Source organism: Corvus moneduloides, chromosome 18, assembly GCF_009650955.1.
Source record: "Corvus moneduloides isolate bCorMon1 chromosome 18, bCorMon1.pri, whole genome shotgun sequence".
Lineage (NCBI taxonomy): Eukaryota > Metazoa > Chordata > Aves > Passeriformes > Corvidae > Corvus > Corvus moneduloides.
The window spans coordinates 12,273,625-12,290,021 of NC_045493.1; the positions used below are offsets into that span (position 1 = coordinate 12,273,625).

The following is a 16,397-nucleotide window of genomic DNA, read 5'->3' on the forward strand; positions in this document are numbered from 1 at the left end:
GGGCGGGTTATGGCCCCGTGCGCCAATCAGATGCCTGAGAGTGATGATGGGCAGGCAGTTAAACCAATGAGATTGCCAAGGGTAGCGCGGCGTCTCCCTGCGGAGCGGTTGGCGGCGGCGGGGACTCCGCGGGGACAGTCGGGGCCGCCCGGCGCGGGGGCTCCGGGGCGCGGGGCCGCCGCCGCCGCCATGGCCGGAGGTGCGTGGGCGGAGCGGAGACGAGCGGAGCGGGGCCGAAGTGCGGCGGGGCCGGCGGGGCTGGGCCCGCGCGGCGCGGGGCATCTCCGCGGCGCAAAAGCTCCTCCCGGGAGGTGCGGGGAGCCGGGGCCGGCGGGACTCCTCCCCCGCGCGGTGTGCGCAGCTCGCCGGGAAGGGGCTGGGCCGCCGCGGCTCGCCCTGCCGCATCCAGCCCTTTAAACATGGCGCAGGCCGCGGCGGCCGGGCGATGACCGCGGGCGGCGGCGCCGGACATGGCTCAGGTGCCGATCTTCCCCCGTTGTTCCTAGGGAAGAACATGCCCAAGACCAGGGCGGGTGGCGTGGAGAAGGCAAGCCCCGAGAGCGCCGAGAGGAAGGGCCCCGGCCGCCCCCGGGCCGGCGGGGTAAGCAGTGCCCGGGCCTGGGCGGGCGGAGCGGGGAGGGCGGCTCCCGGGGGTCTGCTGTGCCCTCCGCTCCCCCCGGTGCGGGCGAGCCGGCGTGCCGGCTGCCCCGGCGAGCCGCGGGGCCCGGGGCTGCGGGGGCCCCTCAAATCATTCAGAAACCGGTTAACTTTAACTACGGTCGGACTCTTTCCGTGTTTCCCTGTGCCCTACCGCAGACAGGCCCCAGGCTCGGCATTCCCTCCGTGCCAACGTCCCCGTCCTGTAGTTCTGTCACAGGCAGCTGGTCGGAGGCTGCTTGTCTCTTTGCATTTAGCTCTCAGCGGAAAAAATTGTGGCTGTTGTATCAAGTCCCGGAGCCCCTCAGCAGCCTTTCGTGTGTTTTGCTGTGCTGAGAAAGTCTCTGCTCTCCGGGGTCTCAAGCCTGGCACAGACAAAGACGTGGCAGCGGCGTCTCGGTTGCGCCAAGAGCGCAGCAGGCAGGGAGCTGGGAATGAGGGGAGGAAGCTATGCTGGAAAAATAGTTGTTCGTTTCCTGTTCATGGTGTGTTCAAAGCCTGAAGGCTCAGCTGGCAGGTGGACTGCGGTTCACTGCTTTGGGCTTTCTCCCAAAATGCCCATATTTAAATTTCTCACTAAATCTTGAGGACTTTGAAGCTCAGCGTTCGTTGCTTGGAATTGTTAAAACGGAGTGTTTTCATAGTATTTCATGCTTTGAAGCCCTGGTTTTTTAATAAGCAAATGTTGCCTTTCACAGGCGTTTCAGAAATATTAGAGATCAGGGAGTGTCCATGTGATTAGTTTTTCTCAAGCTGTTCTATCGTAATCTCAATCTAAAGTTTATTTATGGATTAAGATTTGAGCCTTTAACTGGTCTGATTTTGTGTGAATTATATACATAGGAAGTTTGTATTCTTGGTTATGTTAATTATTAAAGGTATCCTATCTGTTCTATTGTGTATTTTGTTTACTTTTTCAGTGTCTCTGTGACTAGGTATACTGAGGTATTTGTTTAGTCAGCTATATTTGAGCTATCTTTTTTTTTTTTTAACTACTGGGACCCTTTGTTCCTTACTTTTCTGAAAAAAATGGATGCATATTTTTGTCGTTTTAACTGGCTTGCAGTGTCTGAAACTTGCTTTCGGTTGAGTCAAACTATAGCCAAGAAAAACTTACTCTGGCCAAGTTGCATCTGTTTGTCCAGACATTGATATTTCACTGTTGAAATCCGTGTGCCCAACATACACTGCACAGGCAACCGTAGCCAGGTGGCAGGACACTGTAAAAGCAAAGGTGACAGGACTCCACTAATCTTTGCTAAATTTGACACTGCTCACTGTTGGCATCTTGGAGCCTGAGCCAGCGAACAAACCTCAGGCTCTGTGGTGTCTGGCCATGCCAGAGGGTTTTGCCATTTTCCTGACTGGGCTTTGTGCAGACTCTTTAATGGGCTTTTTTGCCATGAACAACTTTTACACTTTATTTTTGTATCATATAGTGGATAAAATGATAGCACTGTTTATCTCTCATGCTTTGCTGAGAGGTGTCACTCAAGGTAGGCTGTAAAACTGATTCCTGTCTTCTATGCTGCTCAGTTGAGCATATAATTTACTGTGGCAACATTTGACACCTCCTGAGAGTAGCTGGGTAGCTCATACCTCTTAGGCTATGAGAGCTCTGTACTGGGCCTGGGCAATTTTTGCTGCATTATTCATATTTTTTTTGGCTCGTGCTCTTTGAGGCCGCCTTCCTCCCGAGGAGCTCAGGCTTGGGGTTTTTTTTTTTTAGCACCAAAGTTCATACTGTGAAGCACAAGGGTGGAGGCTATGACTACCCCATCCTGCCACATTTTATGTGAAAGCTCCCTCGGACTGAGAGTCTGCATTAGTAAAGTTCTCAAAGTGCTCAGCACTGTTATTTTTTCACTTAGAAATCACAACCTCAGTGAAGGTGATGCTTAAAACAGTGTAATTTGCATCAGCACAGTCAGCTGTCAGCCCTGGTCACTGCAGACTGTTGTGGATGTCAGCTTGAGGTTCCCAGAATCTCTGTGCTGAACTGATCTTTGTGTGGGTCTGTTTTAGGAGAATGTGTTTATTGGTCAATCCAAAATCTACAGCTACCTGAATCCCAACAAAGCTCCTGGTGCTCGCCCCCCGCTTCAAGAAGAAAACTCTGTCATGTATCACGAGGTGAAATGTCAGGGCAAAACGCTAAAGGAAACCTACAGGAAAGGAGCTGGTAAGATTGAGCTTTGGATTGCATATCTTGTTAAATGTGCTCCCACTGCCCCCAGTTCTAAAATGTTCATGAAGAAATAAAAGCAGTGAGGAGGAGCCCAAATTGTGGCTGCTGAGTGCCAGGCTTCACGGGTGCTTCATTGTAGTGACTAGATGGGAATGTTCTGTACGTTTATGAAGGGGAAGAAGACCCATCTGGCTTGTGTTTAGAGGTGCATTTAACAGCCTTGGTAATTTGTCCAAACACTTTGATGCGAACACTTCTAGCAAGCAGATATTTTAAGTCTCACTTTATGCAGGCAGTGTCAGGTTTTCTGGAAACTTGAGGTCTTTAGTTCCTAATTTGGCTCCCCAGTTTTGACAAGGAAGTGAAGATGGCCTTAGCTTGTCCCACTGCTGAGGCCTTGCAGCTGTGCTTCTTTTCTCCAGTGAGACTGAAACATCTGTCTCAGCAGATGGGACTGCTAAACCTGATGATTTACTCTACATAAAAATGTTATTCAGCTTTAAACCACGCTCACCTATCCCTGAGTCGGTTGTCTGAGGAGGAGGATGTGGTTGTATCGGGGTAGGATGCAAAAAACCAAGAAAATGTTAGTTGTGGGGAGTGTAGATTTCTTGTCAGTGCCAGCCCTTTAGCTCCCATGGATTTGGTCTGGGTGGCATTGGCCACTTGCTACCAACATCTACAGCTGCTGAGCCCAACAGTGCAGGGTCATTGCCATCCTTTTTCTCTCATTTGACAGAACTATAAACTACTGGAATTCATTTAAAGCACTCGGGTATAGTCGGCCCTAAGTTCAGAGCCTTACTTGATTTCCTTGTCACCAGGAAAAAAGAATGGTGGTAAAACAGTTGAAGGTGCTGTAAAAACAGAAGACCAGAAGGATAAGGAAGGTGGGTGCAATCCTTCAGTGCCCTCCTCTGATCAAAACCAAGAAGCTGTGGAAACCCAGAAGACTCCCCCGCCTGCAGACTGTGCTGAGGAGGCCAATGCAAAGCCAGCTCAGAAGAAGATGGTTAAAGCAAAACGAGGACCAAGGAAAAAGTAAGTGACTTGTGGGATTGTGAAAGGACAGCTCTTTGTTTTCTCAAAAATATCACATTTTAAAAACCCCAAAATTGCATTGAAGTATCTACTTTGCAGAGGACTTGTTTGTCCTGAAAGCAAGGTTAGTATGTTCTGTCACAAGTGAAATATTTGCTGGTCACCTATGGAAAAAAGAAATTAATGAGCCATTAAGACTTACTTTCCTGTGGATAAATGGGAATGTGTCTTGTCAGAAACAGAACAGTTGGAGGCTTCCTGGCTGAGCTGATACCCTTTCTTATGGTATCAGAGTAATGTGACCTAACATTAATGAATTCCTTGCCAAGCAGTTTTCGTGACCTAAATTTTCGAGTGCCTTCTGGCAAGGCACACAGGGGGCCTCAGACTTGTAATGTGACCTTCAGTTGATTTCCAATGACATCTCGCTTTTATTGTTCAAGAATTAGTACTGGAGTAATGGAAATAGTGTGGGGAAGAAAGGGGATGTAGCTGTGGCTTGAAGCTAAGAGTACCGATAGAAACCACTGATTTGTATTGAGCACCTTTCAACTTACCAAGCTGAAATAAAAATTTCTTGCACGTACCTTTGCTCTAGAGGTGTAACTTAACAAATAGTTTGAAATGTGTGTGTGTGTTCTCTTTTTCTTACCCCTTAGAACGCAAGGAAGAACACCAAACCGAAAAGTGACAGATTATTACCCAGTTAGAAGAAGTTCCAGGAAGAGCAAATCTGAATTGGAGGTAGTGCTTCTTGTGAAAATGACATTACTTATTATGTGTCTGGTTAGCTGAAGATTTGGGGAAGTATGTAACTGTCTGTAAATGATTTCCATTCCAAATGCAAATAATGTTGTGCACTTGAAGTAATGTTAAGAACATGCTTAAAATTTGGAAATGCTGGTCCAGTTTAGAACAGAATCTAGCTGCTTAGCTGTTTTGGGGGGCAGAAATCTGTCTTTCTGCCATTCAGTCTGCTGGAAATATGAGATGGTCTGGAACAATGAGTATCACTGGTTGGTAATTTCCTTCCAGCTCTAGAATAAGCTACAAACAATATTGTGGTTTTGTTTGTTCTTGTTTATTCTGCAGACTGAGGAAAGGAGGAAAATAGATGAGCTGATTACAAGTGGGAAAGAAGAAGGAATGAAGGTAACCATAATGCCAACCTAAGTAGCTATGTCCTGTTTATTATACAGTATCTTGATGTTAATCTGTTTAAACAGAGTAGCAGAACTCAGTCTTAGAACCCTGCAATTCTCTGATGAAAATTCAGGAAAACTGGAACACTGTCTTTCCTTTTGAATGAGCAATATTGGTCTCTGAAGAACGTGTACGTGCAGCCTCAGTCATAAATATTGAGGGGGCTTTAAGGTCTTTACAGAAATGTACTCCTAAGTTTTTTGATTGGAAGACTTTGTGTCCAACTACCCAGTAACTCAGGGTGTGTCCCAAACTCATCCTCCATTTCTTCCACAATGCCATGCATTGTGCTCCTGCAGTTTTGTCTGCAATACACACAAATTTCCTTTTGCAGCATTTTTTTAATGACAGATCATTTCCTAGTAATCACCGTATCTGCAATGATGTAAATCAGCTGGGAAATGAGAAAGTATTTCCTTTTCAACTCAACAGATTGATTACATCGATGGCAAAGGGAGAGGAGTAATTGCTACTAAACATTTTAATCGAGGAGAATTTGTGGTTGAGTATCATGGGGATCTCATCGAGATCACTGATGCCAAGAAACGAGAGGCTGTGTATGCTCAAGACCCATCCACAGGCTGCTACATGTACTATTTCCAGTACCTCAGCAAAACCTACTGGTAAGCTCAAGTTTCCATTGATAGAGGCTTTGAATACTGCTAATTCATTCCTTGTTTTCATGCAAATATTTTGATTTTAATGGAAACTCTGAATCATGAAATCTTTCAGAGCATGGTCCATGATCCATGGTCCAAGAGTGGCCTGGGCTATGAGGAATGGTAGGTGACTCAAAGCCCTGTTCTCTGAAGTACAGAACAAGATATGTGGAGAGTTGCATCTGCCTGGATGAGGCTTGTAGGTCTGCTGTGGTCTTCTGCCTAAATTTATCATCTTGTAAAATGAACTCCTTTATCTGAGTTGCGAGGAGTTGGTTTGAAAAGCAGGATGGACAAACTCCCTGGAAAAGAAACATTTCTTTCAGCTGTGACTGGGTGTCCTTGTTTCTCCAGTCTCTGACACCCACTTCAGTCCAAGCTTTATAATTTGTTTCACATCTGGACTCGCCTGTTCCTGGACAGAGGCAGCTCAAACAGTCCAAATGTTTCAGTTTCTGGCTTTTGTGCTAACTTAAAAATCTCAGAGTTGTTTCAGTTTCCCTGCCTTGCCATATTATGGCTGTCAGTGTAGTCATGGTTGTTCTGTAATGTAACATGATAATGTTCTGTTTCTCCTTAATTTTTCAAGCCTTGTGTGGTTTCCTCATTCTTGATCTGATTTGCACTTTGGGCTTTGTCCACAAACGTGCCCCTGTCCCAGGCCCAATCCCGTGTTCTGTTCTTGCTCTTTCAGTGTCGATGCTACAAAAGAAACGAATCGTCTGGGAAGGCTCATTAATCACAGCAAGTGTGGCAATTGTCAGACCAAGCTCCATGACATCGATGGTGTGCCTCATCTCATCCTCATAGCTTCCAGGGACATTAAGGCAGGTGAAGAACTCTTGTACGACTATGGAGACAGAAGCAAAGCTTCCATTGAAGCTCACCCATGGCTGAAACACTAATTCATCTTCCTTGTTTTGGGGTTTTTAATTTTTGGACTGAGTGTTTTACAAGGAGTCAGTGATTTTTTTTTTTTTTTCTTTTCCTGCCCTCACTCCCCTCAGCTTTTAGTGGACTGCTTATGGTCTTCCAAGCTCCTTAAAAACTGCCTTTTTGCTTTGCAGTATTTAAATACCTATTACAGTTTTCCAGGCAGGCTTGAATAATTGATCTTAGATTGCCAAAACTTTTGTATCATAAAAGGAAAACCCTCCTTAAAATTTGAATGCTTCTGCATAGTGACCAGTGCCACTTGAGCAGTGAAAGACTTGCACAGAAACTTAATCACTGGGGTTGTGCTTCTGTTTTTGCAAGGATATCTCACGCTCCATTTTGGGGTGCTGAACTTGGCTTTATGACAGAAGTACTGCTGTACTCTGACTTGGTCATCCAGTGGCTTGACTGCCTGTCAGACTGCTTTTCACAGCCCACTGCTGACAGGCTTCTCTGAGATGGATGCTACTGTCATTCTCAAATAATTTGTGGTAGGAATCCAGTTTTTCCAGTATCATACATTCTGTTGGCAATGGACTCCAAATGCACTGGCACTGAGGGGGAAAAAAGGATGGTCAGAATGGCTGCTTTCTTTGGAGAAATGACTCCCAGCCAAATGAGGATGGATTTTGATAGACTGGGTTGATACTGATTACAGATGTGAAGATAGAACTTCACAATGAGAATCAATGTTTGACGTTTACTTATTTTCTAAACTTTGAGAAGGTACCTTTTTATAGTTGATGGCCGATTCTTGGAGTTGTCTCCCAGAGGATTTTAAAGAAGTAAAAGCTCTCTCCAAAAATTTTTATATTACCTTCTTATGCTAATTAGCCACATCAGAAGCTATTTATTTACTGTGAATGCTTGAAGTAGAGCATAGTGGTTCCAAAAATAGGAGTCATCTTCATATGCAGCTTCAAACTGTAGTGATGGAGTTCATGCAGTGAAGAAAGTAGATTCCGTATTGCCTGTCCTGTAGGTCTGTCCAGCACGGTCTGGTCCCACTGTCTCACATGGGAGTCGAGCGCTTGGCATCTCGTGGATGTTCGGAACGTTACTGTTGGAGAGCCAAATCTGGGATATAGGCAGGCAATACAATGCAGGTCCTTTATGTTAAAGATGAATTCTTACCAGTTGGAATTTTTGCCAAGGCAGGCTTGGCATGTGTGTAGATGAAAATGGCTGTGAGCCATCAGCCACGCTTGCTGCTGGAAGATGTCAGCAAGGGATCTGTGGCTCTGTTAATGTCTTCTATTCCTCATGTCTTGAAGGCCGCTGCTGTTCCAGCTGAATGCCCTCCAGACAATCTTATGCTTGCTTGTGATAGGTCAGATAGCAACAACATCCTGGTTGTGTGCTCCAGCAGCAAGAGAGGTGGCTTAGTGATGTATTTTTTAAATTAAAAACTTGAAGACAATGTCTCTGTAAAATAAAGAATATATTTATTATTGATGAAGTGGCTGCTATACTACCTGTCTCCATTGCAGTTCATGAGCATTTTGAAAGAAAGCTGTGAAAATCATTAGCTACTAAATGCTTTATATTATTTACTGCTTCACACAAGGCAGACTCATCAGAGCAAGCCTGGGTATTTTCCCATTTCTGAAGAATTAACTGGAGACCTGTAACATTACATGTACTGAGTTTCAGGTAAGCCTCATTGGCCAACTTGTCTGAGTTGGCACTGACTTTTCTCTGGTCTCAGTAATGGAGACCTCAGCAATGTGTACAGTGTCCTGTTAAACTAGAGGACTTCCCTTAAGTCAGAATTGGAATAATTTTTTTTTGGTTTTATTTAAACATTTACTTTTTCTCTATCAGGTTGAATAGCTTAAAACCTCTGTACTCCAGCATCACTTTTGTAAACAAGAAAGGGAAAGATCTCCCTGTTTTACATAAAATGTCTTCTCTGAAAGCTTAACTGGTAATTGAGTAGCACTGCGTTGGAGGATGGAAATAAAGCTCATGTTGCACTGCATATGTATCCTTTACTTTTCTAGGAACACATATATGTAGAGACATCTATAGATCTATCTCAATATACTTCTCACAGTAACATGTCATTTGGATGTTTATCTCTGTGCCTCACAGGAAGGCTTCATCTTCTAGCAAGGTGTCACAGGGAAAGATGCCTTTGGGTTGGGAGCTAAACTGCTTTTTTTAAAGGCGATTGGAAAATACATCCCTGGATAAACCATGGAAGAGGATGGAGTTCAGATCACATGTAAAGATCTCTCTTCAGCTCAGAGGTGCATCCTGGCTCTTGTTGATTATGATTTAATTTAATTTTTTCTGTGCACAAAGCCTCTGCTCAGGCAATGCAAGAACTGCCTTCCCTGCTGCCATGCTCCAGAAAATAATAATGAGGGCATAGCCAAGGCTTATTGATATTTTGAAGATGGCAGAAGGACTTCAGTAGTTCTGTGCCCTGGCTAAACCAGCTGGCTCAGGTCAGCCATCTGTGCTGTTGCCTTGCTAACACACAGTTGTTCCTGAGCTCTGCCTTCTGCTGAGCCACATTCACGTTGTGCAGCTGAGCAGATGTGTGAAGTGTCCTATATTTTTCATGCTGCCAGTGTAGGAGAGGGAATCAAAAGACTTCAGAGCCGGCTTTCAGTTCTGAAGAGAGTAAGATCACAGTTTGATACCTGTCACTGCTTCTTTTATGTCTGTTCAGACTTTTCTGCTCTGGGTATTCTACCTTTCTAAATGGAGAACCTAATTGGTGTCTTTCAAGCTTCTTTTCCCACTCCTGTTTGCCCTATATGCTTCCACTGGTGCTAAATCTCATTACTGGGGCCAATACACAGCTTGTGGCAGGTGATTGAAAGAACAGAGCTTATGCAAAACACAACTGCCTACCACAGGAGACCTTTGGCTGTCAGAAATGAAATGTTTGGTGCATCTGTTCCAGTCTGAGCACTGCCTGCACCTCAGCCCTTCATGTGGGCAGAGCCTGATGCAGCAGCTTTTCTTGCTTTGCTGTGCTTTTCTCCACTGTTCACCTCACCCCCAAACAGCCACTTGTGAATGGTATGTCTCTCTTAAATATGTCTTCATCTTGCAAAGTCATTTGGGCTGAGTGTTTTGATAGCTGGACAGGATAAGTATGTTGTGGTACAGATCATCACAGGCTCTGTTAATAAGAATAAAACCCACTTTTGTATAAATGTTTTATTTTCTACATGTGGGTAATGTCTGACAGTAAGAAATACAAAAAGTGTCTTTTAACAGTTTCTGAAAGAGTAAAATCTATTCTGAAAGAATATTATACAACATGATTTTAATGAGATTGCTCATTCTCTACAGTAGGAGTGATGCTGCTTCTTCCAATCATTGTCTTTCCCAACGCCTCCAAGGCTCATCAGTGCCATTCTCAAGAGCAGCAGTTAAGTCCTTGAGGATGCTCATTTTCCATGTTTAAAAGAAAACCTAAAAAAAAAAAAAAAAAACAATAGCAGAAAGGAAACAATAATGTACAATTGGAAGAGAAGGAACTTGCAGGGGGCTGGCCCTGTCAATGTGCTATTTTGGGGGACTTTAGGGACACAGTTTAAGCTCATGGGTTTTGTGTACAATGTAAACAGGGCCAGCCACGGTGCTCCCATAGCACAGCCCTGAGAAGCTGGGGGGGTGGGGGGGTAAAGTATTGAATTGCTTTGCTCAGAAATGCTTGTTTTTCCTAGAAAAGAAGTGACTCCCTGCTTGCCTGGGTGGAGGTTGCTTTCCTGTGCAGTGCTTTTTCCACAGGAAGAGATTGCTTTATCAGGTTTTTAACTTTACGTGGAGAGCAGAAAACAATATCCAGCCAATTAGGCTAAAATTCAGCATCCAGCCCTGGATTCACTGTTTAAGGAGTGTGCCGTGGTCTCACAAATTCTGCCCCAAAATGTGCAGACAAACTTACAGCCGTTTGATGATTGTCTTCTCTTCACTGTCCTTGCTGGTGCCAGCACTGCTGCCACTGGCTTCTTTTTCCAGTTCTTCAGTTTGGTCTCTTTTCTGTGAGATGATCCCACTGGGAAAGGAAATGGTTTTATTTTTGGTGGGTTTGTGCAGAGTGTGGCAGTGCATGTGTGTTAGAGCTCTCAATGGGCAGCTGGGACATGGGTGAATGAGTGCTCACAGGACAGGCATCGCAGCCCAGCCTCTGCCTTCTAGTGAACTGAAAACAATGAATTATTATCCCTAAATACTGCAGTGTAATGGTGCCAGGGTTATGCTTTAATGAGAACACTCCACAGAGAAAAAATGGCAAATCATAATGGGGGTGAAAGGGAAGTGTAATCACACTTGGATTTGTGCAAAACTCCAAGGATGAGAGGAGGGTGCAGACACAAATGGTGAATTTCTGCAGGGGTAGATGTGTGGTACCTCCAGCGCAGCCACCAAGGCTGGGAACAGATGGGAGATTCCCAGCTCCCCTGCAAGGCAGGTGCCTGTTCCTCTTTCCACCCTACAGAGGAGAGAAGAAAGGCTTTGCCTCAGCACTAGATTTTGTTATCCTGCTTGAGTGTTTCTACACTCCAGAAGTTGTAACCACCTACTCCAGCCAACAGATTTAGTTTGACCAAGGGTGTTTTCCCCACTTGGAACCAGGTTAGATTTTCCCAGCCTGCACACTCAGTGTTTTCACAGCGTGTCCTGAGCTGACCTCACTCATTTGGAGAGCTCAGTGGATCAAAGCCTGTGACTGCAGTAGCTGCAGGCTAAGAGTAGCCAAGCAACACCCGACTGGATTCGGAAATAAAAACACAGAGCACTTAAAAACTGGTGTGACACCAGGCATGGAGTAATTCTGAGGCAGATTCTCCTCTTGGATAAATGAGACAATGAGCTGTGGGGTGACACTGCAAAGCTCTAACATCTGCATGGCAACTTCTACCCAGAAATCATAATGATAAATGCAGCCCCCAAACACCACCAGTCACTGTGAGGATGTGTGTTACCTTCTGCTATACAGAGCTTATTTCCAATGTGTACAATGCATTTTAGAACATATATTTATCCTCTTCTCCTACACAATTACTCTTTACTACAATTACAATCAGGATTTTATGTGACTGTTTAGAGGGAAAATGGGTTTTGGCTTAAACTATAACACTGTATGAGGAGATAATCTCACAAATTACTTGCCCTGAAAAGCAGCCCTGCCCTGCTCCTGGTGCACAGCACTGTGACTCAAATCACTCAAACACTGAAAGCATTCCCACTGTTACATTTTTAACTTGGCCTGTACTAAACTGTGTAACAGCTGGAAATCAAAGCAAGAAGCCGTTCCATTGCTACACAGCAAAGCATCCAGCTGAGCTGGGGCAGTGCTGTCAGGCAGTTTGTAAATTCTTGGATTTAAGTGTAACTTCTTGGCTTAACCTGCCTGTTACAGACAAGGCAAAAGGCAGGCTCACTGTATCCAGAAGGGTGCTGCTGAGATAACTGAAATCTAATATGCTCAGACATTTTGTGACTAGATTAAGAAGTAATTTCTAGACCCAAAGAGATTATAATCCAACCTGATGAGAGGGGGCAGAAGTTGGGAAGGAGAGCCATGGGGATGAATGAATTTGTAGCACCAAGACCAAGGCCCTTCCCACATCCCACCCTTTGGCTCACACTGACTTTCCCTTCAAGAAAGACCAAACCCTTCTCTGAAATCACTTGCTTTGCACAGTTCAAGGGCCTTACACAACCCTCTGCTGGCGGTCTTAAAAACCCCACATCTTATCATGAATGATGAAAGAGCTCCATATTCTGTTTCTAGATCAGTGCCATACCCCCGTGGGCGTGATGGACCGGAGATAAACCAGCGTCGCGCTGCAGGAGGAAGGAAACTTTGACTAAAGCTGAGCTGGAAACCCCCCGTGCTCTTTGGTATGTAGTGTGGCTGTAGACGCAGTGTGTGTGCAACTGCTGTGACTGCACAGATGAATTCCTGTGCACGAGAACCCAGCCTGGGTGTGGAGTGGGAGTAACTGTGCGTAGGCTGAGAGTGGGGCAGTTATGGGAACAGGCTGAGAACGGTGCAGAGGAAAAGGGAGTTTAGTTTTAAAATCATGTTGCATAGAGACTTCATTGTTCCCCTATTTTTCTTTGCTCACTTGTATGTTCTGGGGAGTACAGGGGTCACTTAATGCCTGGACAGTGCCTATCCTGACTTAGGGGCCCAAACCTGCAAGACTCTCATCTGATAAGCTTCCCAGACATGAAGTAATTGTTACTAGTAGTTATTAGTTCTCTGCTGACTTCAAGTTTTACCTCTTATAGCACTGTAGCTCCTCTTGCACCACCAGAAGCTGAGCTTTCAGCTGGTTCCTCTCTTGCAATACATCTCGGAGCTCCTGTAATGTGAACCGGGGCCGGTTGGGGTCTGTGAGGTCTATCACCATTTGATCTGGTCCAAGGTTGGGCTGTAAAATAAACAGTGGTGGATCTTGTAACCTCTCAAAAAACTCACCACTCAGAGAGTAAAAACTCCAGATTTTATAAATATGGAGTTTTTAGAACTAGTATGAATTCATCACAATCCTGATTTTTTTCCAAGCAGTTAATTATCGTTCTTCATATTTTTGTATTCCCGTGGTGACTGTGTTCCCCAGTCAAGTATAGGCCACAATTGTGGCAGGCTCTGACCACAGCTAAAAACAAAGTGTCTATCCCAAAGAGATTGCAGTTTAGTTGTCAAGAAGATGGTTTTATCAGATTTTTCTCAGATGATGAGAGAGGCTGAGCCATCTAATGCCACACCAAAACTCCGTGTCAGAGAGGTGAGATCTGAACTCACCTTTCCTAATGTAAAACCTTTGTAATGATTAAGACATCCATTTCCCTCACACGGGGTAACAAAGCCTCAGTGTTTTCATACTCAGTTGTTTCTATGGGGCCGGTGCTGTGCAAGAGCTGAACACGGTGGGTTTGTACTCTGAACTCTGTGCGTGTTTGGTGGCACTGCCCGTTCCTGAGCTAAAGCGGGTCAGTCACTGCACTGAAACTAGAACGAGGGATCCACAGCAGTGCGGCCCATAACCACCCCGAAGGAAAGAGCTTCAAGGCTTTCATGGCCAAAGACGGGAAGTGACTTTGTGAGACTCGTTCTGCTGACACAAAAGAGACCACAAGTATCCACCGGCCCATCTGGTGTCGTTCAGAGTGCGCTCCGCGACCCGTGCGTGGTGTGCCCGTGCCGGGGAAGGGGCCCGTGTCCCCTGAGCCCCGGCCGTGTCCCGCACCCACCTGCGGGGCGCTCCCGCGGGCCGCCGCCCGCAGCTGCTCCAGCTCCCGCCGGAGGCTGTCCCGCTCCCGCCGCAGCTGCTCCTCGGCCACGCTGCTCTCGCTCACCAGCGCCTCCAGCATCTCCAGCACCCTGACGATCCTGAACTGCAGCCGGGCGCGGGCGGCGGGCAGCTGCGGCCCGGCGCGGAGCTGCAGCAGGTCCCGGCCCACCACGGAGGAGATGTCGTAGACATCCGTGGCCGTCAGCTGGAACGGGCTCTTCTCCAGGGCGCTCTCCGGGCCGCCATCCTCATCCTCCTCCTCCTCCTCCAGCTCCTCCTCCCCCTCCCGGCCCCGCTCCATGCTCGCCGCACCCCGGTCCTCCCTCCCTCCCTCCCTCCCTCCCAGCCGGGCCGGGCGGCGCTGCCGGCGGGGCCTCGGGCGGAGCGGCCCTTCCCGCCCCCGGCGCTCCCACGGCGGCGGCCGCGGCCCGGCGGCGTTTCCAGCCCTGCCCCTTCCCCTGAGGAGGCACCGCCCGCCCTCCGCTGCCGGTAAGAGACGAGGGGCTCTCGGTCAGCCCCGGGAACCGGCACCGAGCCGGGTGAACTCATCGGCCTTTCCGCAGCGCCACATCCGCCTCGGCGGCTCCGGGAGCGGGGCAGGGGGACTGGCGGGCTCCGGCCGGCCGGGAGCGGGGAAAGGGGCTGAAATCGATGCCGGTGGGAGCGGCTGAGGCTGCCCCGGCCCGGCGGATCGGCCCCTGCCCGCCCGAAGAGCCGCGTCCCGCCCCGCCGGGCGGGTGAGGGGACAGGCGGCGGCGGGAGCGGGGCTGAGGGGCCTCGCCGGGCCGGGCCGGGCCCGCGGGGGAAGGCCGGGGGCCCTCAGGCCGAGCAGGCCGGGGCTGGATCCGACTCCCCGACACGGCTGTGTCCCGGCATGTGGACTCAAAACAACAGCGACACGGCTGGTTTGTTTTCGTGTGTCACGCTTCGGGGGATTTTTGGATGAACACACAGTGCAGCGGTGCTGGAAGCACTTCTTGCACAGCCTGTTGCTGACACAGCCGTGAGCCTGTGCCATGTGTGTTCTCCCCCACTAGACAATGGCTGACTGGGCCCCCATAGCGAAGGAGTATGATCCCCTCAAGGCCGGCAGCATCGATGGCACAGATGAGGAGCCCCACGACCGGGCCATATGGCGGGCAATGCTGGCACGGTACGTACCCAACAAGGGCGTCACGGGAGATCCTCACCTCACCCTCTTCGTGGCGAGGCTCAATCTTCAGACCACAGAAGAGAAGTTAAGGGAGGTTTTTTCTCGCTATGGAGACATCAGAAAGATCCGTCTGGTTCGAGACCTGGTCACGGGATTTTCCAAGGGTTATGCATTTATCGAGTATAAAGAGGAGCGCGCGCTCTTGAAGGCCCACAGAGATGCCAACAGGCTGGTCATTGACCAACATGAGATCTTTGTAGACTTTGAACTGGAAAGAACTCTCAAAGGATGGATTCCCCGGAGGCTTGGAGGTGGGTTTGGAGGCAAAAAAGAATCCGGGCAGCTGCGGTTCGGAGGACGGGACAGACCTTTCCGAAAGCCCATCAATTTGCCAAACATGAAAAATGATTTCTATGGAGAAGGATCATCAGAGAAAAGAAATTGGTCTCGTGAGGGAACGAGAGACTGGAGAACGAGGGACCGGGACCACGAGAGGGGCAGGGACAAACGCTGGCCAGAAAGGGAGTGGTCATGGGCTTGGGGTGACAGTGAGAGAGAGAGAGACTCCAAAGAGGAGAGGAGCAGGGGGAGGGAGAGGAAGGACAGAGACAGGAAGGACAGGGATAGAGACCGGAGCAGGGAGAGAGATACCAAGAAGCAAAGAGATGATGATAAGCACCGATAGGTGACCGTGCCTTGTCCTTGGGGTGTGTGACCTGCCCTTACCGCTGCTCGGGGCTGTGACAGCATTCCCAGAACAAGCTGTGGTGTTGCCACCTTGTGCCTGTGACTCTGCTGCCAGCAGCTCTCTGTAGTTTGGTTCTTAATGCAGTTCAGATGTGCGTTGAATTGTTCTTTAGAGAAAATAAACTTTTGTATTAATGTTTTTGAATTGGTGAGTGCTGTAAGAAATGCAGCATGTGTATGGGTGTCCCACTGAGCTGAGCACACACCTTGTCTGGGACCCACCTGGCTGCCTGGGTGAGGGGTTATCTGTAGGCCAGATGTCCACATGTTAGTTACGAAACAGTCCCGTGTTGGAGACACAGGAATGGAATAGCAACAAACTGAAACTTCTGAAAAATGTGCCTCAAAAGTGAAGCTGATGGGAAGTGGCTTCATTTTTGTGAAGACACTGGGACAGGCAAGACCTTTATTCTACTTAACCAGTTCTGCCAGGTGAGAGAGAAGCATGGAACCAATCCACTGTGTATGACATGGGAGGATGAAACTCCTTTGTACAGGGGAACGTGCACCACAGGACAGTAAGCAGGTCAGAAAATGCC

General features: G+C 47.7%; 3 protein-coding genes across 7 annotated transcripts; 2 read left to right on the forward strand and 1 right to left on the reverse strand.

Annotated features, from left to right (window-relative positions):
• Window positions 1–8,665, forward strand: KMT5A (lysine methyltransferase 5A). 2 transcript variants are annotated; one of them, XM_032128556.1, is made up of 8 exons: window positions 1–199; window positions 507–601; window positions 2,683–2,839; window positions 3,670–3,886; window positions 4,546–4,630; window positions 4,979–5,038; window positions 5,522–5,712; window positions 6,443–8,665. In XM_032128556.1, exons 1-8 carry the CDS (start codon window positions 10–12, stop codon window positions 6,651–6,653), a joined length of 1,206 nt encoding a protein of 401 aa, XP_031984447.1. In that variant the 5' UTR covers window positions 1–9; the 3' UTR covers window positions 6,654–8,665. The 2 variants fall into 2 exon arrangements, with proteins under 2 accessions (XP_031984447.1, XP_031984448.1); XM_032128557.1 differs by having other exon boundaries at window positions 157–238.
• Window positions 8,666–9,826: 1,161 nt separating this feature from the next.
• RILPL2 (Rab interacting lysosomal protein like 2) lies at window positions 9,827–14,281 on the reverse strand. 3 transcript variants are annotated; one of them, XR_004243738.1, is made up of 5 exons: window positions 13,918–14,281; window positions 12,943–13,094; window positions 11,062–11,143; window positions 10,595–10,705; window positions 9,827–10,119 (listed from the first exon to the last, which is right to left on the reverse strand). XR_004243738.1 is itself a non-coding variant. In XM_032128561.1 (4 exons), the coding sequence occupies exons 1-4, from the start codon at window positions 14,257–14,259 to the stop codon at window positions 10,095–10,097; spliced, it is 525 nt and encodes a 174-aa protein (XP_031984452.1). In that variant the 5' UTR covers window positions 14,260–14,276; the 3' UTR covers window positions 9,827–10,094. The 3 variants fall into 3 exon arrangements, 2 of the variants coding, with proteins under 2 accessions (XP_031984452.1, XP_031984451.1); XM_032128561.1 differs by lacking the exon at window positions 11,062–11,143 and having other exon boundaries at window positions 14,023–14,276; XM_032128560.1 differs by lacking the exon at window positions 11,062–11,143 and having other exon boundaries at window positions 13,918–14,274.
• On the forward strand, window positions 11,866–16,003 carry SNRNP35 (small nuclear ribonucleoprotein U11/U12 subunit 35). Of its 2 annotated transcripts, none has more exons than XM_032128559.1 (2): window positions 11,866–12,558; window positions 14,996–16,003. In XM_032128559.1, exon 2 carries the CDS (start codon window positions 14,999–15,001, stop codon window positions 15,794–15,796), a length of 798 nt encoding a protein of 265 aa, XP_031984450.1. In that variant the 5' UTR covers window positions 11,866–12,558; window positions 14,996–14,998; the 3' UTR covers window positions 15,797–16,003. The 2 variants fall into 2 exon arrangements, with proteins under 2 accessions (XP_031984450.1, XP_031984449.1); XM_032128558.1 differs by lacking the exon at window positions 11,866–12,558 and adding an exon at window positions 14,294–14,447.
• The last annotated feature ends 394 nt before the right edge of the window (window positions 16,004–16,397 follow it).